Source organism: Sinohyriopsis cumingii, chromosome 15 (assembly GCF_028554795.1).
Source record: "Sinohyriopsis cumingii isolate HCF-2022 chromosome 15, ASM2855479v2, whole genome shotgun sequence".
Lineage (NCBI taxonomy): Eukaryota > Metazoa > Mollusca > Bivalvia > Unionida > Unionidae > Sinohyriopsis > Sinohyriopsis cumingii.
Window position 1 is genome coordinate 59,920,041 of NC_142975.1, and position 26,709 is coordinate 59,946,749.

The 26,709-nt window shown below is 33.1% G+C and overlaps 1 protein-coding gene across 2 annotated transcripts in view; it reads right to left on the reverse strand.

The window, feature by feature from the left end:
- Nucleotides 1–1,833: 1,833 nt before the first annotated feature.
- LOC149781890 (E3 ubiquitin-protein ligase MIB2-like) overlaps nt 1,834–26,709 on the reverse strand; it is an 81,827-nt gene continuing 56,951 nt past the window's right edge. For both annotated transcript variants that reach the window (XM_089936081.1, XM_089936082.1), the window contains exons 15-18: nt 26,035–26,244; nt 22,959–23,134; nt 17,211–17,392; nt 1,834–14,580 (exon numbers count right to left, since the gene is read on the reverse strand). In XM_089936081.1, coding sequence (XP_089792207.1) covers nt 14,348–14,580; nt 17,211–17,392; nt 22,959–23,134; nt 26,035–26,244 — 801 coding nt within the window. In that variant the 3' untranslated portion in view covers nt 1,834–14,347. The remainder of the gene's footprint in view (nt 14,581–17,210; nt 17,393–22,958; nt 23,135–26,034; nt 26,245–26,709) is intronic.

The window sequence follows — 26,709 nt, forward strand, 5'->3', positions numbered from 1 at the left end:
CGATATGAAGCTTACCATGCCCTAACTCTTGTCAGTACTGCAACAAATCAATGCTGCAACAAATTTCATGGAAGGAAGTCAATGTTGCAACAAATTTCATGGAAGGAAGTCAATCTTGGAACAAATTTCATGGAAGTCAATGTTTCAACAAATTTCATGGAAGGAAGTTAATGTTGCAACAAATTTCATGGAAGGAAGTTAATGTTTCAAAACAATTCATGGAAGGAAATCAATGTTGCAACAAATGTCATGGAAGGAAGTCAATGTTGCAACAAATTTCATGGAAGGAAGTCAATCTTGCAAAAAATGTCATGGATGAAGTCAATGTTTCAACAAATTTCATAGAAGGAAGTCAATGTTGTAACAAATTTCATGGATGTGATGTGATTTTGATTTTTAACATAGCTTTAAAAAAAATTCAGTCATATCGCTACAATGTCTGCAATGTGGCAGTTTATAGTGATGTCTTGCACTGGGGCATCATGCTGCAGACATGTAGCATTATGTCCCACCCAGTCACATTATCCTGACACCAGGCTGACCAGTCCTAATACTAACCTCTTAATGCTGAACGCCAAGCGAGGCAGCTGTTAGTACCATTTTTGTAAATCTTTGGTATGACTCGGCCGGGGATCCAACCCACGACCTCCCGCATCCGAGGTGGAAGCTCTAACCACTAGGCCACCAAAGCGGTTCAAATTTCATGGAAGTTAATGTCTCAACAAATTTCATGGAAGGAAGTCAATGTTGCAACAAATTTCATGGAAGGAAGTCAATCTTGCAACAAATTTCATGGAAGCAAGTCCATGTTTGTTTCATATCAAATTCATTTGGGATTACTTAGGAACATTGTACACAGCAAAGATATGATCAAGAAAACTATTATAATGCACATGCAATACTATGTTCATCTTGCAACTGTTATTTCTTTGACTCTAATTATGACAGGATTACCTTTTCTAAGTCATGTTACTGCTGTATCAGTAAAACATTTCTCGAATTCTTGTGATATTGTATCCTGGTTTTTTATGTACATGACAAAACAAATGGATAACTGACATGTGCATGGGATACTTCTGTAGAATCTACAATGAATAAGAAACTATACAGTGGCTTAAAAACTTGAAACAGTGTTTCTTTTTAAAATAAACTGTTACTAATCAAAGATTATGATAACAAACATAGTATTTAAAGGTACTTACTGTAGTTTAAAGAAATTTGTATCAGCATTATCACTAAATCAACCTGATGCATCATCGAGGGTACCAATAAACTGCATCCGAATCTTAGAATTGTACATAGTCATATCAAGATTTGATGTACTGAACTGCACAGGGTTCGTGCACCCAATGATTTTTGTTTTCCAGAAGATTTTAAGGCAAATATAACAAATTTCAGGAGTCATTTTTAATCTCTGGTACTTTGATTAAAAGTACAATGCTGCAGTTGAAGTCACTTGTGCAAAGATCTCTTAGTTCCCAGACTCAACCATGGCCAATGACATAATATGATGATGGTTGCAAAATCGTTCAATGCTCTTTACAGTGGAAAAAAACAAAAACACATTCTCTAAGAAAATTTCTAGTTTAGCTTTTCAATATCAAATTCTAGGGCATTTTATGACAAAATGTAATGTTCAAGGAGGTTTCCAGGATATTTTTTTATTGAATTCAAATTCCACCGGAAACCCTGAAAGCACTGAACATTCACATACCATGTAAAGGAACATTTGGAGGCAAAGCACTGAGAGCAGGTGTATGTTAAGGAGCATCAGAGGTAAAGTACTGAGATGAAAAGTATGTACCAGGGGCTTATAAACAAGAAACAAATATCCCCGTATGATAAAATATTCATGTGCAATTGTAACACTATTATTAAGTACAAATATCTATGTCACATCAACATAACTCTTTACCAAATCTTTACTGGCACAATAACATACTACATTATCTGGCAAAAACCATGTCATTACCAGGCACTTTCAAGCTGCAATACTATCCAACAGTAAGATCGAAAGGGTGTGTTCAGCTAGTAAATTCATACCCTGACAGCTAAATTTATTCTTCAGTTAAGTCAAATGAAACAAGCAAAACCTGGTGAAATAATTTTATATAAAACCTTACATGTTATATTAAAGTTGCTAAATATCCACACAAGTATACACAGAATTAGATATAATGAGCAATCCCCATGCTAAAATTATAGGATAATATATTCTGACTAGCTTTACAATGGCAAAACAAATGTAACCCAAAACATGATCTGTCTTGGCAAAATATATGTACCCCAAACACAGATCTGACTTGGCAAAACAAGTGAACCACAAACACGTCTTGGCAAAATATGGGTCCACCAAAAAATGATTTGTCTTCACAAAACACATGTACCACAAACACATATTTGTCTTTTCAAAACACCATGTACTGCAAACACAGATTAGCCTTGCCAAAGCATGTGAACCCCAAACACAGATTTGCCTTTCCAAAGCAAATGTACCCCAAACACAGATTTGTCTTTCCAAAAAACATCTACACAAAACACAGAGCTGTCTTGTAAAAACACATGTATCCCAAGCACGGATTTGTCTAGGTAAACACATGTACCCCAAGCACAAATTTACCTTGGCAAAATTAATGCTCCAAACACAGATTTGTCTTGTCAAAATACATGTTAACCAAATGCAGATTTTTCCTGGCATGACAAATGAATACCAAACATGGACCTGTTTTGGCCAAACACATGTACCCCAAACAGATTTGACATGCAAACATGTATTTGCAAAACACATGTACACATGTTCCAAACAAAGCTTTGTCATTGTCAAAATACAGGTAAACATAATACAGATTTGTCTTGGCATAACATGGGCATACCAAACTGATTTGTCATGCTAATACATCTTGGCAAAACACACGTACACCAAATATGGATTTGTCATGCTAAAACTTGTATAGCCTAAACACAGATTTATCTTGGCAAAACACATGCACCCCAAACACAGCACTACACTGACAGCTGAAAATTTCTGTTAAAAATACCAATACAATCATCGTTTTCACAGAAATGAAAAATTAACTGGGTCATCTCCAAATTTATATAGATAAATATAAGTTGCATAAGTATATTCCGCCATCGCTGTGCTAATCCCTATTTACTGGATTTCAAAATACAAAGATGGATAACCAAGGTACAAAATAAATCCATGCTCTTTCTGAAGTTGAGGTCACAAATATATATGCACAAGAATTAGTATATCACAGACTATCTCTACTAAAATAAAATAGAGCAGGATCAAAAGTAATGATGAAAATTCAAAATTAATAGTATCAAAAAATGTCTTTAACTGACTATTGTACTTACTGGTTTATCAATCAATCAATCTTTATTTATCTCTGACTATACAACATGTACATTATGAGGAAATATGAACAACACATTCAAACATGGCATGATGGATTGAAAAATGAGAAAAATGAATCACATGTACAAAGGAAATGAGATAAAAATAGTAAAATACATTAGTCAAAATACATATGAAATAAGAAAGAAAAAATGAGTCCAACACAAAGTCAAATATACAGACAAAATGAGATAAAGGTATCAGGAAGATTTAATATATAATCTGTACATTAGGGTACATACAGAATGTTTCTTTTGAATTATATCAGCAATCAGATCAATCAATGAAGAATATTTTAATAAATTAGAAGTATTCATCACTTCTATTAATTTATATATTCTATGTTATTTATAGTCATATGGTTTTAGATAGAATTTTCCAATATTTTACTTGACTATTTATATTCCCAAAAAGAAAGAGAATTGCTTGTCTCTCATATCTGAGTGGCACAAAAGGCAAACACCACTGTCTTTATTTTCAGTCTTTAACACCATGATCTTTATGTTCAGTCTTTAACACCATGGTCTTTATGTTCAGTCTTTAACATCATGATCTTTATGTTCAGTCTTTAACATCATGATCTTTATGTTTAGTCTTTAACATCATGATCTTTATGTTCAGTCTTTAACATCATGATCTTTATGTTCAGTCTTTAACATCATGGTCTTTATGTTCAGTCTTTAACATCATGGTCTTTATGTTCAGTCTTTAACATCATGTCTTTATGTTCAGTCTTTAACATCATCGTCTTTATGTTCAGTCTTTAACATCATGGTCTTTATGTTCAGTCTTTAACATCATCGTCTTTATGTTCAGTCACTAACATCATGGTCTTTATGTTCAGTCACTAACATCATGGTCTTTATGTTCAGTCTTTAACATCATGGTCTTTATGTTCAGTCTTTAACATCATGGTCTTTATGTTCAGTCACTAACATCATGGTCTTTATGTTCAGTCTTTAACATCATGGTCTTTATGTTCAGTCTTTAACATCATGGTCTTTATGTTCAGTCTTTAACATCATGGTCTTTATGTTCATTCTTTAACATCATGGTCTTTATGATCAGTCTTTAACATCATGGTCTTTATGTTCATTCTTTAACATCATGGTCTTTATGATCAGTCTTTAACATCATGGTCTTTATGTTCAGTCTTTAACATCATGGTCTTTATGTTCAGTCTTTAACATCATGGTCTTTATGTTCAGTCTTTAACATCATGGTCTTTATGATCAGTCTTTAACATCATGGTCTTTATGATCAGTCTTTAACATCATGGTCTTTATGTTCAGTCTTTAACATCATGGTCTTTATGTTCAGTCTTTAACATCATGGTCTTTATGTTCAGTCTTTAACATCATGATCTTTATGTTCAGTCTTTAACGTCATGGTCTTTATGTTCAGTCTTAAACATCAGGGTCTTTATATGCAGTCTTTAACAAGTTCTTTATGTTCAGTTGTTAACATCATGTCTTTATGTTCAGCCTTTTTCCATTTTCATAACTCAGTATAAAAAGTATCTTATAATTTTGAATTCTTAACACCAACAAAGAATTTCACAATTTTCAAGGTATTTTGTTCAATTATTATTCCAATTTAAATTTATAAAATACCTAAGCACACTCTGTGGAATAATATAAATTGCCAAACAAAAAATTAACTTATCCCTAAGTTTCTGTTTCACAGCACTTGTGAATCATTTGTAATTATCACCAAACTTTACCTCTCATTTTGTGAATCATTTATGATTATCAACAAACTGTACCTCTCATTCTGTGAGTCATTTATAATTATCACCAAACTGTATATCACATTTTGTGAATCATTTACAATTATCAACAAACTGTACCTTTCATTGTGTGAGTTATTTATAATTATCACCAAACTGTACCTCTCATTTTGTGAATCATTTATAATTATCAACAAACTGTACCTCTCATTTTGTGAGTCATTTATGATTATCACCAAACTGTACCTCTCATTTTGTGAATCATTTATAATTATCACCAAACTGTTCCCCTCATTTTGTGAATCATTTATAATTTTCACCAAACCGTACATCTCATTTTGTGAGTCATTTCAAATCATCACAAAATAGTACCTCTCATATTATTCTATTAGGAAATATAGAGTCTAAAGAATAAAAGTTTTGCAATGTATTTTCTGCATACAGCTTGAAAGTGACTGGTTTTGTATCTATTAGTCACCTTTTCCATAAGCATACACACATAAAATAAAACAATTGTAACACATTGGATCACAGACTCATGTTGAAAGGTGAAATTTAGTGTCAAGTAAAAAAGAACACACAATATATGTTCTAATAGAACAATACATCTTTTTAACACATGCTAATGTCTACTGTAAACATTCCTGATCTCAATTCATAAAATTATAACATCAACAATTTCAACACTTTCTAAGTGTACCTCTCTGGATCTCATACATAGTGATCACTCTCTGGATCTCAAGCATAGTGATCACTCTCTGGATCTCAAGCATAGTGATCACTCTCTGGATCTCAAGCATAGTGATCACTTTCTGGATCCAAAGCATAGTGATCACTCTGGATCTAAAGCATAGTGATCACTTTCTAGATCTCAAGCATAGTGATCACTCTCTGAATATCAAGCACAGTGATCACTCTCTGGATCTCAAGCATAGTGATCACTCTGGATCTCAAGCATAGTGATCACTCTCTGGATCTTAAGCATAGTGATCACTCTCTGGATCTCAAGCATGGTGATCACTGGAATTCAAGTATAGTGATCACTCTCTGGATCTAAAGCACAGCAATCACTCTCCGGATCTCAAGCATAGTGATCACTCTTTATAATGCTGTGTATAAGACCCTTAAAAGAGTAACATGTTAAAGGTGAGGTCACATTGTAATGGGGTATATTACAAACAATACATCAGTCCCTCACTATAACAATATTTTTAGAGAGCCATACAAGAATACTTTGTTATATGCAGGGTCACCTTGTACTAGGGTACATTGTAAACAGTACATTAATCTCTCACTATAACAATATTCATGACAGCCATAAAAAGAGTATTTTCTTTCATGTGATGTCACAATATACTGGAGTAAATTATAAACAATATACTAGTCCCTCACTATGCCAATGCTCAGAGAGCAATAAAATAATAGTTTGTTAGATGTGAGGTCACAATATAATGGGGTATTTTGTAAATAGTACATCTGTCCCTCACTATATCAATGTTCATGAAAGCCAAAAGTGATTAATTGCTTGTTACATGTGAGGTCACAATATACTGGAGTGCATTACAAACAGTACATCAGTCCCTCACTATGACAATTTTCATTAGCCTCATGAAAAGATTACTATGTTAGTATTATTATTACATAATGCAATGGGATCCAAAACCATACCAACCTTATGAAAAAGACTGCATTATACTTAAGGGCTTATATTATATGACCAATGTACTTTACTTCAATGAGGTAATGGAACTGTCCTTTAATTATCAAAATACTGTGAAATCTATATCCATTGAGTGACAATTCTTTTTGGTTTTGTCCTTGATACAAAATACAAATTTTAATAAATGCAGAGTAAAATGCCTTTTGCCATTTAATCTACACTAAGGGCCAATGATCTAGTTCTTTCCACAATGACCATCATCATATGTAGCCAGCTGAAACAGCACTCTGAACAGGTGTCCTCATTCAGATGTTGGAATTTTAGCCTGCATCAAGCTAGATCAAGACTAACAGAACTCGTTAGACATGCTCGATATTAAATATGATGACTTCTGTGATGTCTATGCCTCAACTAGGAAGAAAAATGTGTAAGTAGAGTCCATACTGGCAAAACTGACATGTGATACACATCTTATGCTATGGAGGTGTGACTTATTATTCCCAACTGTCTTAAAAGGTTAACAAAGCAAGCAAACTGTTGGACAAGTTTCTTTCAACTGCATCCATTTAGACTGCAGAATGGTCAACAATGTCCATATTTTGTTTTTACAAAGCCATGAAAAACTGATACCCATACAATTAAATAAATTTACAATATCTTAACCCCCACTTTTACTTTGATACAAAGATGATAAATGAAAATCATATGAAAAGTACAGAACTGGACGCAAAGCACTATATTGAATAATGGTCATTTTCTGCCCCCATTTTTTTAAAAGAATACATATTGATAAATTTCAAGATTGTATCAACATGGCATGCAGTTTACAAATTGACTATGTTAAACCTATTTTGTTTACAGATTCTAATTCACACAAACAAAAAAGATCATTAAACATGGTCTGTGATATTGGAAACTGCAAACTATTAACTCAGTTTAGCAGCTTCAAAATTGAAATTTTATAGGACTGTAGACTTGCACCGTCAATAAATTTCAACAGATTGTTCACCTATTATGGACAAACTTGTGCTCAAAATATCATCATGGTGCAAGGTTGTGCTACTGTCCAAAATCTAAAACATTACATATTTTTACTATATGTTGGAATTCAAAAAGGTGTGAATGGCACATTGTATGCCCTCCCCATGTTTAATAATCCTCTATGTAGGCACTATTAAGACATGGTTGTCTTGTGAGATTACTGATCAATGGGTCTCAATGATGTGGTCATGTGGTCAAGGTCAGAGGTCTTGAATTAAAACTACTATACTAAGAAAACATTTTTTTAAAAATTGGTCTTACCATGAAAGTGAACTCTGACCCCATGACCCCAGAATATATAGGGTTCTTCCTTACCACAAATGCAAGACATCCACAAAGTTTGGTCCATATCTGTGATACAGAACTAATGCTAATGTGTGGAAACCATTAGACTCTATCAGCCACATTGAACTCAAAGTACAACTATCCAGAGATCTTGGTAACTGTTGAAATTGGAAAACTGAAGCCATCATGTGGGTAAGGTAGTAGCTTACCAACAGACAGACTGGGTCATAATGTTATTCTGCTCAGCCAAAAGAAGACAGTGGACATATACTGAGAACAAATTGTTGTTTCCTTGTACCTGTGGCTTGATTGTTTTGAAGGGGCACATGTATGGATTTTAGAAAGGGACTGTGAGACATTCATTACACTGTGGTTCAGCCAATTTGAATATCATTATCTTATCACAAAAATGGGGCCATAACTACAAAATATATCAAAGGATATCTGATTAGTTTTCAAATAGGATATGATAAAAAATTTGAACATTTTATGCTCAAATCTGTTACAAGTCTCCTCAGTCAATGTCCCAGTGGCTGAAAATTTCTTAAGCACAAGGTCAGGGATCCCCAGTTTTTACCGTTCGGCCCAACTACTATACTGCCCAGTCCCCACCAAATATTACCATACTAACATGACCAATAAAGGCAGGCAGACTCATCTCAGATCAATCATAACAGGTACACTGAACCATGCAGATGAAGATATTGTCAGACAGATGATCAAACAAGAAAATATATTTGCTTTTGATACTAAGTATTTCACAATATTTACGGTATTACAAGCTTGGAATGACCTCAGTTAAGTACTGGGACCAAGGCACCATAAAATTAGACCCAGCATAAATCTGGTTCAAAAAGGGATCAAGCAAAACATTTTCAGTCATTCTATAAATAGGAATATTCAAAACTACTGAAATAAAACTGCTAAATAAGGATAACAATAGAGATATATTTAAGATCTTAAATTTTCATGCAAACTTTCTTCACACAATTACATTATTAATTTTAGAAATAAATGCAAAACACATTGCAGCAGGCTATCCTCAACTGGTAGCTACGCTATAAACACTACAGTACATTTAGCATTCACTGAATAGTTCAAAAGGGTGATTACTTCAGATGGTAGGGCAGCTACCAACCCTCTAGGAGAATTCAGTTCAATTCCAAACATGGGAGTAATTTGTAAAAAGTACATTCATCTGTTAACTTCTAATGCCTACTTCATGACAACTTTATTTTGTACTGAAACTTAAACCATTTTTAAGCTTACTTGTAATTCGGAAACATTCATGGCCGACTCCTCGGAGCAAGCTTATACCCTTTTCTTCCAATTAAACGCTGATGTACAGCACTGTGGCAAAAGATTATTTTAATACAACTGAATATGTTATGTTGCTATGGGCTGAATGCCAATTTTCAGCACATAATAGGCTATATATGGTGGTCAGTATATTTAGTGGCAGAAGAACCTGGGAAAACTTTGGCATTAACCACTGGCCCATTGGAAGCCACTGGCAAGCTTTCTCATATGCCTAGATTGTGTCCTAGACTCAAACTCACACAGACAGATGTGAGATGGCAGTGATCTGTAAAGGCAAGTGCCTCATCCCTTCAAGGCAGAAAAAGATTAGAAATATATTTATATCATTATTTTAGTGAATAATTATTGAAAGGTCCATCAAAGAAGAATACATGGAAAGGTTTGGGAAATTTTTAATGACTTCATACATTTTCTTCAACAGATTCTATGGCAACCTGAATGTTACACAAACTCAAAACATCAGAAATGAAATATCACCTAATGCAAGTAATATAAATCGCAGGATAAAAACTTAAGGCCAAAAGATTGCATTTGCTCAATACAGTCCTTTCCTCAAACTACCATGTTAACAGTTTTGTATTAGCAAATATATGTATTAGTAGAAAAGGAAAACTAGATCAGAAAAAGGAGAGATACATAAACCTTGCTTTTTTGCAAGAGACAATGTGTAACATTCTCATTTTACTAGCAATAAATAACATTAATGAAGAACTACTGCATGTTTACACAGTGGTTATGATAACAAGTAATTTACAATTTACAAGCACCTAAGACCAAAGAACTCATGAATGAACAAACATGTTCAATTGTCTTAGGCATTAGTGTATTATTAAAAATAATGCCATGCTAATCTCTATTCATTATACACACTGGAAAACACTGATTCTTTGTTATATATTGAAGAGCACAAAAATAAAAGTTCAGAAGATTTTTTCTTCAGCAAATAATTATAGTGTAACAACTGTAATAGGAACAATTATATAAATAAAACATGACATCATAATGAATAAAATGTCATATTTTGCATTGTGATGTCATATAAAAGTTTGTTAATTATTTATTTATGCAGACAACATTAATAAAAAGGCTTGTTTCATACTCCAAGCAGTTGCAGCTACGACAGAAAGTATGTGACCAAAAATTCATAAAGGAATTATTTTCAGTAATTCAACAAGTGAAATTCCCAGAAATTAAGGCGAAAATTTGTCACTAAACTGATGTAATAAAAAAATTCCAGGCCCTGATCACTCCACATAAAATATTAAATCAGTTTAGTTCAAGCATAACAAGGCTACTACTCTCGCTTATAATGTCGAGTCCTCCTCCAAAATACAGACCGTAATCTGCTGTGGCATAACAAACTAGCACATCAGGGTCTGTGTTGTTGTTTGCTCTGTTGATTAGTCCTGGCAAAGTGTACAGACCCAGATCTACCAGTGCAATATGCGATGCAAGATTTTGGGTCTATGCTGTTTGCAGATGCACTCGACTTACAAGTGAGTAGAATGGTAATGAGCACTAGATAACATAATTCTTGTAAAATATTCAATGCCACAAACATTCTTTTAGACACTGCACACATAATTATTTTAATATTAAAGCAGTGCCTTCCTTGAAAGTTGGAAAATTCTAACTTAATTTTTTTAAAGTTTATTATAAAGGTGTGACTGCCAGAGGAAACCTATTGTTACAGTAGCGATTAAATTTAGCAGGTTAGGTTATCCAAAGAAATCTCTATGCAAATTAATTTTTATAACTAAACTTAGGTGTGTAAAACCTTAAACAAATATAATGAGACAATGAAAATGTTCTTTGTCTGAGTTAATACCCAACTTTATCACCTTGTGGTATAAAAATCTGGCATGAATGTCAGAGAAAATAATAAATATGCCCTGTAAACATGTAAACAGAAATGGAGAATCTCTATTATGTCAATCTCGGTGAGCAATTAAATTGTTAAGACTCAATATCAAACCATAACAGTCCTAAGTTTTATTGTTTCAATAATTTTACATGGTACAGACCAAAAGTAACAGCATTAAATTTACATCTTGAAATGATATAAATGGGCACGATAAAAAGAATTTGAGTATTTCTTCAGCATCTTAAAACTGATCTGTCATTATTTCTAACAGTGCCATGATAAAATATACAAAATTTGTTCAAATTTGTATATATTCTATTCAATGATTCCAAATACTGGTCTTAAATAAGAAACCTGCCTCCAAAAGGTCAAAACTGTAATTTACCATACTGAACTATGAAAATATGAAATATTACAAATATTACACAAACTATAACTGAGTTCTGTCATTAAAACATTTGCTGAAATTACATTTTTTTCATGCTCATGAAACTTCAATTTATGCAACAATCATAACAGTGTGAAAATTAGTGTAAACCCTAGCCAATAACCATACCACACTGAACAAGTATCCCTTTGATAGCAAAAGCAAAATATTTACAACAAATAATCATATCTTAATTGATATAGTTCATTTTCTACTCACACAAATAAAATACACTTAGGCCAATTCTACAACTTCAAAGACTGAACATAGAAATGTGAAGGATACATTGCATTTTCAGAGGTAACGGTGGTCTTGAAACGGACCAGGGTACATTGTAATGCCATATCATCTTATATAAAATAATGTTATCTTTTAAATTATTAATACATATATTATGTTGCATTTTATCAATTACATTATTATTTTGACTGAATTGCTATAACTATGTCACAGATCTTCAATGAACATATATCTGAGTCAATCAGTAGAACATGTGATAAGAACATGCGATAACAATAAATGCTTCCTTCACAAGATTAATTTGGCAAAAATAAACATGAACAGTAGTACTACTGTTGGTACACTATACGCTTAACACATGCAAAGTGGACATCAATGACGCTGTGTTGCAGTCAAAAGGAACCATCACAAAGAAACTGGTCAAATTCAATGAGAAAGTATGTCGACGCAAAGATTGAAAAAGAGGATATTCAGAGGAATATTAGTCAGTGGAAGACAGCTAATAAATATGATGACAATAAAGTACATGGTTGACTTTTTCATACCTGTTGGGGCTGGTTTTGATGCACCCAATCAACATATTGTGCGTTAGTCTGGATCATATATATTTTTTTATAATATGGAGATATGTGCATTAAATAGTCTCCTATGTAAATAACTTAATTTTTTGGCAAATAAAATTTTCTTCTTTTCAGTCACAGTGACTTAACCTTTAAACCACAAAATAAACAGTGTAAGCCACCGACAAAGTTTGGTCATGGTCAGTGATGAAGAAACTAATGTTATTATGCAGAAACCACTGCATGATGCTGACCTTTGACCCTCTAATCCAACATTAATGAGCATCTTTCTTACCCAAGTCTAAGCCATCCACAAGCTATGGTCCAGCTATGTTATCTAGAACTAATAAGATATGTTATCTAAAACTAATGAGACATGTTATCTAGGACTAATAGGTTATCTAGAACTAATGTTATTATGCGCAATACCATTTTCCTTCTTTCAGTCACAGTGAAACTTGGTAACCATAGATTATGGAGAATTGAAATTATTGTGTAGAATATATATTTTCTTTCAGATGCAGTGACCTTGGCCACTGACTCTGAAATTGATAGAATTCTTCCTTACCACCAGGTGCTGGATATACACAGACTTATGTTATGTGATACAAACTAATGTCGTTGTGCAGAATCCATTTATAATGTTTCAGTCAGTTATGGCGATCTCTGACCTTGTAACCCTAAAATCAACAGGCTTCTTCCATAAATCTTCGAGAACTATAGCTGATGCTTGGAAACAAAATTGGTAACAGACAGGGAGATGGACAAATGGACAGCATTATAACATAATACACTTCACGTTATGGTGGACATGTACTAATTCACTCTTGTGGTCAAGTCTTCAAAATCAGGCAGCATTTTGTCAAGTGACATTTTTTTTTTTAAAAACTTCTACAGAGCTTTGGGGTTGTGGAGAAAGAAAAAATCACAAAAAGATCTCTCAAGGGACTGATGCTTTACTGGCTGAAAAGAGTTCCCAGGAATCCAAGATAAGATGGCGTCATCATCTTTAGCTGATCCGTCTTTGAAACCATCTATGATATTCAACACTGATTAAAAGATTTGTAGATGGCCACTGTGGTGGCATTATCAGATCTAAGATCAGCACCATTTTCATTTAGATCATTGGATACATAAGAAGACTGTGGTGAAAACTCCATGTAGATATAAAATTCTATTGAGGAAGGACAGCAATAAAATAAATTCAAGATGGCTATCATGGCAGCTATACTGGATGTTAGACCCATATAAATTTCAATTAGGATCAAATGGACATAATAAAAAGTCTTTTGGTAAAATTGTCATGTCAATATGACCATCCATCCAATTTGATTAGAAACAACAAGCATTTCAATGTAGCAATCATGGTGGAAATAATTAATGTCAGCTCAGCAAAATTTTCATTTAGGACCAACCAGACATTATAAAATGTTTTCTGGTGAAAACCCCATGTTGATATGACTTTCATTGTGGACAAGTAGTGATAAATTTAAAAAATAAAATATTTCTGCTGTGCTGGCCATATTGAATTTTCAGCAACATTTTCATGTAGGCCCAACCAGGTATCAAAGAAAGTCTTTTAGTGAAAACCCCATTCTGATATGGTGGAATAGTGACAAGATTTTCAAGATAGCCAAAGTGGCAGTCATACTGGATGTCAGAGAAATGCCATTGTAATTTAGTACCAACCAGACTTTGGGATGCATGCAAAGTTTCATGGTTGAATTAGTAACAACAAACTTGTGCTAACAAAAGTACAACAGACAAATGGCCACCGCATAAGCTCTTCAGTTCAAAGACCAGTATAGCTAATGATGAGATTCAAGAAAATAACAGTATCTTCTTGGTGATTGGCTTTCTGCACATGTGGCAATTTTTTAGTGCATCTCCACACACATTACACACAGTGTGACCACATAAAAATGCTAAGTTGCGCTTGCGTTCCATGCATATATTGCACAAAATGTTCTCCTCCATTTCATTCAGTTTTCGTTGCAGCAGAGATGGATTATCAATGGGTGCAGGTGAGGTTCCACTTGAAAGTCGTTGACTGTCTGTAAAAAAAATTGATATGCGTTACCCTAATACCATGTTTCTTGGGACATTACATTTTTTTAAAGCCTTGTCCCAAAATTTATGAACCAAAAAAAAATATGAAAAAAATTAGTCTCCAAATTTTTGAAAATGAGAAATTACACCCTCTCTGTCTGATGCTGCACCTAATAGGGAAATAAATGAACAGTGTATGATCTAAAATTTCATAGACCATTATGTCTGCACTAGTATGGTATAGCTGACTCCTGCAATTACTGGCACACACACACACACACATACATATATATATATATATATATATATATATATATATATATATATATATATATATATATATATGATCTGCTACATTTTAGTATTCAGTTCTGTAGCTCTGATTGTAGCTTTAATTTGCTTTTTTAAACAATGTGTCTTGTTCTCATATATGTTCTCCCATACATGCTGTTATTGTTTACAATTTAGTCTTGTAATATATGTTTCCAGTGCATTTTATGCTAACCTTATGTCTTCTCTCTGTATGCATGTGCAAAATGGAGGCAACAAATTAAAGTACTTTTCAAAGATTTAAACCTACTATTTTGAAATTCAAGGAGTTTTCAGTGTTGTATGGAACCATAAGTTATTTGTCAAGGGCAATAACTATGCTGAAAATGTAGTTATCCTTCCAATTCTGTTTTCAATGCCCTTTTATTGGCAGATGGTACATGCAAGTTTTCAATGCTTATACTGACCATGGTTTATCGATGATAAAGTTTAAATACATGTAACAAATTTAATAGAGATATCTTAAATGATTTTGGAGTTTTGCCCCAGAAATGAAAGTGTGGATAATGCATAGACAGATGAATGGACAGTGGAAAACTTAAAAAAATTATGGAACTGGTGAAAAAGTGAATAGTAAAAGGCACTATAAACTACCATTAGTTTAATATATGTACCACTAGTATAATATATTTACCACTAGTCTAATTTATTTACCACTAGTTTAATATATGTACCACTAGTATAATATATTTACCACTAATATATTTACCACTAGTATAATATATGTACCACTAGTTTAATATATGTACCACTAGTATAATATATGTACCACTAGTATATGTACCACTAGTTTAATATATGTACCACTAGTTTAATATATGTACCACTAGTATAATATATGTACCACTAGTATATGTACCACTAGTTTAATATATGTACCACTAGTATAATATATGTACCACTAGTATAATATATGTACCACTACAATAATATATGTACCACTACTATAATATATGTACCACTAATATAATATATTTACCACTAGTATAATATATGTACCAAGATTCCTAAAGAGATCTTGAATGGTTTTGGAGTGCTACTTTGGAAACGAAAGAGTGATGAATGAATAGATAAAGAAAAGGACAATAAGACACCATAATAATGTTATAAAACACCTTGATTGAGACACAATAATACTATTATATAACATTGTGAATGAGACAATAATAATGCTATGTAACACTAATTAAGACACAATAATAGTTGTATAACAATGTCGATGAGACACATTAATGCTGTTATATAAAACTGAATGAGACACAATATTGCTGTTATGTAATGCTGAATGAGACCAATATTGCTGTTATATAACAATGTGAATGAGAAACAATAATGCTGTTATATAAAACCATCAATCAGACACAATAATCCTGTTTATAACACTGTAAATGAGATACAATATTGCTGTTATGTAACACTGAATGAGACCAATATTGCTGTTATATAACAATGTGAATGAGAAACAATAATGCTGTTATATAAAACCATCAATCAGACACAATAATCCTGTTTATAACACTGTAAATGAGATACAATATTGCTGTTATGTAACACTGAATGAGACCAATATTGCTGTTTTATAACAATGTGAATGAGAAACAATAATGCTGTTATATAACACCATCAATGTGACAAAATAATCCTGTTATATAACACTGTAAATGAGACAATAATGCTTTTATATAACACTGAATGAGACATAATATTGGTGTAACACTGAATGAGGCACAATAATGCTGTTATATAGCACTATGAACAAGATCCAATAACGCTATTATAAATCTGTAAATAATAATGTTATATAGCTGATGTTATATAGCACTGTGCTGCTGTATAACAATACAAATGAGACACAGTAATGTGGTTATATAACCTTGTGAATGAGACACAATAATGCTGTTATCTAACACTGTGAATGACACATAATACTGCTGTTGTATAACAAAATGAATGAGACACATGAATACTGTTATATAACATGATGAATGAGACAACTGACAACTAAATATATGAAATCGAACTGATAAACAACCATATGTGCTTATTTAAAACTTTTGGGCAGGGTTTCTATCAGACAAATGTTACAAAATTGTATTTTGTTCATCTACACCAGCTGTGCACCAGTCAAATGTTTACATGGGCCAGAATCAACCTCGACTGGAACTAAGCAGGCTGCAGTCCAAAATATTTTACTATAATAAAAGCATAAATACTCATGCATAAAGTAAGGATACAGTTTGCAGTCCACACAAAATGGGTCAGCAGGCTGTATAGAGAGATATTTAAAGTATCAAAAAATATGTACCTGGTCCAATTTTGTCTGTAATTTGTGTTTTACATTGTATACATCTTTTCATCTTGATACAACAGTCCTGACATGCTATAACATGTCCACATGGCTCAAAGCGCACAACGGCTAGTTGCTCTGAACATACCATGCACTCCACCTCTGTATGGAGACAATTCTCTTCTACACGGCCTATGGCACTGAAAACATATATATTGTAAATATGTGTACTCGGGTGCTCCAAGTAAAAAAATATAATTTACTCTTTAATACTGATTATAAACCATTTTTATTCATCTGCTTTATATTTTCATATTTTAATCACTTTAAAATAATTTCATTTTCTCTTTGTTATTGTAATATATTTTCAATATTCATGACAAAAGAAAATGTCTTAGCAAAGGTAATTAATTGTAAATTTATATTATTCCTGCTATGTTCTGAAGACTGAATTAACAATTGGTCCTGATGAACAAATTAGCCAAACATTACTTGCATAGGTTTTCTACTCTCGAAGCTAAAAACCAAACAACAAGAACAAATGCAACATGTTTTACCATACGTATTTGGTTATAAGTAGAATCCAAATGCAAATGACAGACCATGAACTGCCATCACATAATGTACTGGAAGATCATGGTCCATGTTATTTGTTCTACTAACTACTAGCAAACCCAGATCTTCTGGTGAATGATGTGACAGATCTTAGTATATGCAGTTGAACTTGACTTGCAAGAGAGTATAGACGGTACATGCACTGGTTTGAAATGTATTGCAAAGGATTTATAGGAATGAGCTTTTATAAAAATTCTCCATCCCAATCAAAAACACTTGCATTCAATAGAAAGATATCCTGAGCAATACAACTCTATACATGTGATTTTATCAGCAGTAGGTAAAAAATACTGTTTTAAAAGATGTCCACCACACATAGTTTTCTAGTTGAAATCTTTCACTTTTGAAACTTAAAACATTGCATACAAATGTTTAAAAAAATAAACAGTATATTTATGTAATCTATCCACACATTACAGAAACCAGTTAAAACTTATCTACTGGGGACAGGAATTGTTCCACCAGTAGAACAATCAAAACAATAAAAATGTGCTGAGTAATCTGATTAGGAATGTTACTAAGCAACTGATGCATGTGCACAACAAACTGTAAATTGATTACCTGATTGCTGTAATTTGAAGAGTTTGTGGCCAAACCAGGGTATTTATTGAGGCATTATAATAAAGGGATCAAAGGTGCGAGTCTTTGATTTAAAATCAGACAACCCTATGGCACTGGTGAGATAAAAAGGAAAGACAGACCAAACATTATTTAAGAAGAAACACTTGTGTACTATTAGGTATATCTATAGGGGGTTTCACGGTTAGTATCTCCCCTTGAAAACACCAGATGGCATCTCGGTGCAACTCACTTCCGGATAGTTCAATCAATTAAGATGGCAGATGTAGATCAAGAAAATGTGACAGACCACTCATGTTATGCAAGCAGGATCGATATCCACTATCTTAAAAAGAAATTCTATCAATATTTGATCAATTGTTTTTACATCTTTCTTTTTTTCTCTCACTAACTTGCGCTGCTCCCAGCTTTCAAATAAATATTCTCTGCCCATTTCAGAACTTCATTATCTTTCCATTATTACCTTATGCTCAAGTTTGTATTATCTGATTGTGCGAAAGTGTATCTCTGCGTAAAAAGTTCTTGCAATTTATCTCGCTTGAAGAATAATGAAAATATGTTTATTTTCTACAGCTTCAATCATAGCAGTTAATGGAGGTTGAACGACGAGAAAAAAAATGTTACTTCTTAAGGTTCTTTTATTGTTGCTTTAGACTGTTGCTTTTATATTAATGTTCATTATATTTTTCATGAAATAACTTGAGTTTTTTCAAAATGCACAAGTGTCAGCCACGCTTGAACAGACTGGCACATGTACGAGTCTCCTTAATGATTATTTTAATTTCATTTCCTTGAACGGTTGGAAATTTTAGAGTATACAATTTGGAGAAATATTGATGTTAGACACACTATGCATGTACAGGACATCTGTGACTCTCACCTATCTGCCTGTCTGTATGTATGTCTGTCTCATTTCATCTGGTGCATGGGTATGTATATCCTAGAATGAATGTGTTCGCATACGTATGTTACATAAACATACTTCTGGTTAAAAACGATTATAAAATGATGCTAAGATAGAAAGAGTGACTGATAGAAAAAACAACAAATATGAATATTTGTGAGTGTCCATATATTATTGTTTTGTTGAGCATTTTCTTACATGCAGTCTCTTTTTTTAAATCATACCGTTTGCAATTTCACATCCACTCATGTGGATCAATATTGATTTCAAAGGCAAACCAAATAGGACGGAATCTGTGAAATAATTTGATCTTTAAAACTTACATATTTGATGCAAGGAAAGTTAAAAAGAATTAAACTAATTTTAAAAAGGCTGTTTTAGATGAATTTGCTGGTGGCAATCATAAATGTTGTCTAAAGACCCCATCAAATTTGATAGTTATTATGTGTCAGCATAAGCAAAGAAAAATCACGCTCAAAGTTATTGCATGTAACGTCCGATACTTGATGTTTCAAAAATCAAAAAGAAAATGAAAAAAAAAAAAAAAAGAGAGACATTGGGCATGTTATTTAATCTGAGTATTGTACGATATTTACACCCAAATATTAATAAATATTCAGTCTGCATTAATTACACTCCTTTATCGTTATGATAGCTAATGTAATTATTGCTTTTGTAGGAACATTTCACTGAATACATTAAAGTTCCTCTGAATACATTAAAATACTGTGTTCCATTTAAAAAAAAAAACAAAAAAACAAACTTTTCTGGTTTAAATATTCAGCATTACAAATCAGCTGATGTATCGAATTCGTGTTATAATTTTCTTATCGAACATGTGTTATAACTTTCTTAACTCGTGTTATAAATGAACTATTAGCCTTGCGAAAGTAACTGAGAAAGAAGGATATAGCAACATTTGAAGAATGGAAATTGTTGAGATTGTTTTCATTAAAGTTATATAGCCAAAAATGTGCAATAAAAGTTAAAAATCTGAGAGCAAAGTGAAATGTTCCTACAAATGTATCTTAAATTATGGATAATGAATCTATTATATCAGGTATGGAAAGTATTTAATTGAATTATTAGATATCATTTAAGTATGGAAAGTAAATATTATTTAATTATCTGATATAATGTAAGTATGGACACTGAATCTAATTATCTGATTTAATGTCTAAAATTATTATCCTAGTAGGAACAAAAGATGTTTGACATATAATTGATTCATTGGTTTAACCATAATGATCTGTAGTAGTACAGCTAAGATTCCTTAATTTGTTGACTTTATGTTTCGCTAACCAAGTGTAGAACGGTGAACTATCCGGAACTGGAAATGTTTTTAAAGCATGCGCATTGGAGCTAAGGGAGGTAATTTTAGGCACTACGATCAGTAACTCTGTTGCAACCGTGAAACCCCTTATACTACTGTAAGTACTTTAAATTATTACTTTATTTTGCGTCATTCGTATGACATCTTCCTATGTAAGTTTAATTATTATAGTATCATACATATTTTTGACTAATATGTAAAAGAAAGCGTTAATATATAAAACTTTCTTTTTCTTCATGAATCTTGTGAATCTATATTTATGTGCTTATCTCTAGTCTATGACTGAGGGTTGTGGAATTAATACCTACCTGCTAAAAATCCACTAGCAAATAATATTACAACAAATTAAACAATGCTTGGAAATCAGAGTTTAAATCAGTGCAGGCAAGTAGCAAAGGTCTTGCATTTGCATTGTGTTTCATGTTAAGTGGATTTTGGAGCAGTCAAACATAGCAGAATCCCACAAGAAAAGGCACAAAAAGGCACAATTGGCCTTTGTACACTGGTTAAAATTAAAAAATTGTTTTCTGAACAAATACTATACACTGAATACTATTATTATTTTATTTCCGATGTTCATAAAAAGTATAAAATTCATGTGAATGTTTTTCTCTCAAGAATTTATATTCCGCAAAAGATTACAGTATCCTTTAATCCATACTCTACATTAAATCTTCAATGACTTAAAATAATCAATTATCAAAGTTTGTTTTATGCACTATGACATAGTTTCACTACTGACTGACAGCTTACATCTGACTGTAAAACTGAAAACCAACTCCTTGGTTGGATAAATTGTGTAATTTAGGCTACCAACTGACAGCTTACATCTGACTGTAAAACTAAAGACCAACTCATTGGTTGGATAAATTGTGTAATTTGGGCTACTGACTGACAGCTTACATCTGACTGTAAAACTGAAGACCAACTCCTTGGTTGGATAAATTGTGTAGTTTAGGCTACCAACTGACAGCTTACATCTGACTGTAAAACTGAAGACCAACTCCTTGGCTGGATAATTTGTGTAATTTAGGCTACTGACTGACAACTTACTCTGACTGTAAAACTAAAGACCAACTCACTGGTTGGATAAATTGTGTAATTTGGGCAACTGACTGACAGCTTGCATCTGACTAAAACTGAAGACCAACTCTTTGGTTGGATACACTGTGTAATTTAGGCTACTGACTGACAGCTTACATCTGACTGTAAAACTGAAGACCAACTCCTTGGTTGGATAAATTGTGTAATTTAGGCTACTGACTGACAGCTTACATCTGACTGTAAAACTGAAGACCAAATCCTTGGTTGGATAAATTGTGTAATTTAGGCTTGGAAACAGCTGTTCAAACTTTCAAAATGATATCGGATTAGTGAGTTGCTCAACTTGCTGAGATCTAAAGACATCGTAGGTGAGATATCTGTGAGGAATTCAAGTCAAAGAAGCCACATATGACTATTCTTTGTTATCCACGAACTGAAACTTCAACTGCATTTAGTTTTTCATGGTTTTAATAATGACTGAACCTTCATCCTAATGAAAACAATGGAACTTGTATCCTGTCTCAAAGATGAACTATTGAGATAGCTTTAATTCACAGGCAAAAATAAACTTTTCCCACTGTCCAGCAAATAAAACTGTTTCAACCATCCATAATAATAATAAAAACTACCTTGCTTTCTAATCTGACATACTGACACCTTCTGAGTAACACTATTAACCTGACAGGAATATGGAGTATAAGTAAGATAAGAAATGTTAACACACCAATTCACTTGATATTCCTTTATCTAAACATAACCTTCACCATCAAAAATTTTTGTTAGCTAAATTAGGCGGTCACTGTAGATATAAGCCATTGACAACATTAAGGTAGGAAGAAGCCACTGTTTGTTTTGGAAACAACTGACCACCGAAAGTAGGTGACTATTATGTACAAGACATTTATATAGAAAATTTGTTTGGGAAATATCAGAAAGACCATTGTGAACAGGTGACTGCTGAATAAAGGGGACTGTTAGATAGTTTTTCCTGTATATGGGGGAAGAAATTATATCCACAGACATATGTAGACACCATCACATAGCAGAAATCCGGACCAAAAATTTTTGAGAACCAGTTAATTGTAAAAAATTTCAACCACAATGAAGCAGTGGACACCAGGCAGTAAACTTGGTGTTCTAAATTTATACAATAATTGCTGTTACATGTTATTTATTACTAGCTCACTTCTCATGCAAAAGTTTTATGGTTGGAGTTCTACAGTAATAGTTACTGAAAAACTTTCTCAAGATTAGATGAAACTGGCATGGACATGTGATATGTTTCACTTACTTCGCAGTTGCAAACTGTCGCACCATCTCATCAACCCGAGAGTCGGTAATGAGTTCAAGGGGGGTCTTATTCTGGTGGTTTTTGTGGGTCAAACTGGCCCCTTGCTGGGCAAGGTAACATGCAAGGGCTACTCCATTCTGATCATCTGATTTTGATAGTCCCAACTGACTCCGGATCTGAAATGACAAGTCAAGGAGGCATGATAATGAGACAGAAAAGCAGGTCTTCCAATTAAATATGTACTAAGTAACCTGCTTTTTCTCTAGTCAGTAATATCCTTTCACCAGTGTACAACTGTATAAAAAACTGTTGTGGAAATCTACAGAAATCTATTTTTCCCATATCAGTAATATCCCTTCAGCATGAGTGTATGTTTTTTAAATTTGCTGTGGAAAGCTACAGTAACCAACTTTATCAAGGGTCATTAACATCCCTTCAGCAGTGTACATATGTATGTAAAATTTGTGGGGAAAAACTGTAACCCACTTGTACAACAGTCAGTAATGTACCTTAAGAAGTGCATAAGTGTATGCAAAACAAGTGGAAATCCACAGCTATCTCTATTTTCTCTAGTCTGTAATATCCCTTCAGCAGTACGTCAGTGTATACAAAACTTGTTGAGGAAAGGGGGAACATTTGATTCTCCACTTCTAAAAGAAAATTTGCTTTCAGTTTTCTTTCCCTTATTAAACTGGTCTTAAAAAATATGAATTTCTTTTGCTGGAAATAGTGCAATACAAGATATATTTATAAGTGTTTCTTGTGCAAATTTAATCAAAATTTGCAAGAGGCTGCAAAATCAAGTTAAAAATTAAGATCACTAATTATTTTGAATGACACAATTAAGATCAACCAATCATTTTGTATGACACAATTGAGATCAAACAATTATTTTGTATGACACAATTAACATAGCTTCAGCTAATAATATGCAAATTACTTATTTTTTTACCTAACACTTCCCTCATGACACAAAAATTTACTGCAAACCTTCCCAAGTCCACTTTTTCCCTACCCCCAATATTTGTCCCAATGCTTGTGGAATGAACTTTGAACACAAAATGTAACTAAAGTTAGTAAAGTGTAAAATATTGGCCATAGTGACTTATCTAAATCAACAGTGTTATGTAGTCTTCAAGATGCATCCCCTCACAATGTTTTAAAGTAGGACATCATGTAAACTGAACACAATAACCTATGTGGTCATAATATAAAATGTATATCACAGTGACCTACTTTTGTTTTAAGTATGTGGTACCAATAGAGATGCATACAATCATCTAGCCTAATGATTCTATTATGAAAAGTGCTTAAAGTAATAAACTTTAAAAATTTTGTTACATTTAACCCAAGTTAGCAAAACATGAAATGTGGGTTACAGTAACCTACTATTGTGGTGTGGGTGTTGTAGTCACCAAGATGCATCTCCACACCAGTTCATGATTCCAATTATAATAATATATCTACATAAACAAATGAGGTCCTAAAGTGAATGAAAAACTTAACTAATATATAGTAATGTGCATGTACATACAAAGTCAGCCCTCCAGACCACTTTCCTGGTGATAATTACTATGAAACCCACATCAAACAGTTGTTTTGCGCATAGAAAGTGGGAAAGAAAGAATTATTTCAATGCAGTGAGGCTGTAGTTATTGTTGTCGTTGTAGGGTTTAATGCCATTTTTCAGCACAAGATAGGCTTTACATCATGGCCAGTATAAATGTTGGAAGAAGAACCCGGGAAAACCCCAGAAAGAACCAAAGACCTACGAGAAGCTACTGTCAAGCTCTCTCACATACCCACAATGGCCAAATCTGAGACTCAAACCCATGCAGACATAGGTGAGATGGCAGTGATCCGTAACGGAGAGCACTTTTGACAGTGAGGCTGTACATATGTATATACTTTTATATGTGCACACACAAATGCCAGGGTAGTACAGTAGATCTGCCATGCTTTCTATAGATAAGCTATAAACATGGGCATCATGCATTTGACAAATAACATGTTATCAAGCATTTACTTGTGCTCACTGAATGCTAATGTACCAAGTATGCAAGAAATACGTACTTGTTAAAAAAAAAATCTGTCATTTTCTTATATTGTTGGATGAAAATTTCAAAAAGTATCTAGAAATTATGAAAACTTGGATGTTTCTGTAAAAGTTCTCTCTAATTTTGACCTTAATTTTAACTTACATTGTACTAAATATATTTTCTCAAAAAGGCTATTATTCCTTATATATGTTACGTGCAGGAAATGTGTCCATTTTCATGGGCATTTACCTTCATGTTTTTTCTACAAAATATATTATTACTAGTAATATAGTTGTGAACTTGGACTCATGGTGACATATATGTTCATATACGAGTTGGATCAAATTGCAAACTTCAAAGACCCAGATATGCCATTGCATAATGCATCAGTAAATCTCGGTTTAGGCATTTTATTTTTAGGTGTAATCAGTAGAACATACAACAGAGACCTGATGTGCTGGTACATTATGCACTGGCAGATCATGGTCTCTGTTGTTAGAAGTTGAACCTAATTTATATACTGTATCTATGGCGTACCCCAAAATGGGCAAGCCATGAAAATTGGTGCAGTACCAAAACAAATGCATGTATTTCTTAGTATTATCCCCAGCAGTTACTTAAATTCATTATCTGTATGTAAAATCTATAATTCCTTTGAAGAAAGCAACAAACCAATGGATGGGAAAATATTTTTACTCAATTTCCAATTTAAAACATGTTTCTGGTAGGTGAAAAAATATTTGCTTTACTTGGAATTCATCCATATCTTTGTACTAAGGTTCTAATCTTTAAGACTTCAAGTTTATCTGAAATAAAATTAAGAAGATCAGAAAAAAATACAAGAACCCATGCTTTCCAGGAAATGAATTTCTTCAAGAACAAAAATCTGTGCTGTTTCAGGATTCTCTTTGTCAGCTAAGAGAAGGAGTCGGAATAAGTAACATCTACTCCAATGAATACATGTCAAGTTATTGCTGGTTAATCCTAGTAATGATGCTGAAGATTAAATTACATATAGAAAAGATGACACCACTTACAGATTCCAACATAGGAGAGTCCTCTTTCTCTGCAGCAATACTGTGTCTCATCAGGGACAGGTGGAGACATGTGTCACCATCTTCATCTTCCACATTAACATCAGCACCACGTGCAACCAAAAGCTCAAGGATTCCCACATGACCCTGGGAGACTGCTAAAAGGAGGGGTGTCTGTTGACGATTGTTCCTAATCTCGATATCAGCCTGACCCTGCAACAATGGTACTTGGTATATTGTAACATCATTGCTTTATGCTCGCATCAATTTTCATAGTGTAACAAAAATAATACTTTCAATTGAAAATAAATATGTTGTTCATGGAAAGGGTTCTATTGTTTCCACTGATGCATTTCCTTGTGAAGTCTTTAAATCTTGCAGCAGCCTTAAATCTGTGAAAATTGGTAGCGAGCCACCCAAAATATTGTGACAATCAAAATTATAATTTAAGGAGGACCCCACACTGCAAATGTCTTTCTTAATGTCAAGATATGTGTTCACTGGATATATCTGATTATAAAATTATCTGAACATGAACATTCACTGATATTTCATATTTTTTTAAATTTGAATTCAGTTATTTCTGATAATGTAAGAAAATTCCTGCTCATGGAAACAAGCTGTCATGAACACTGTTAGGACTGCGTGATTACTTCCAAAACCATGTATTCTACTGTA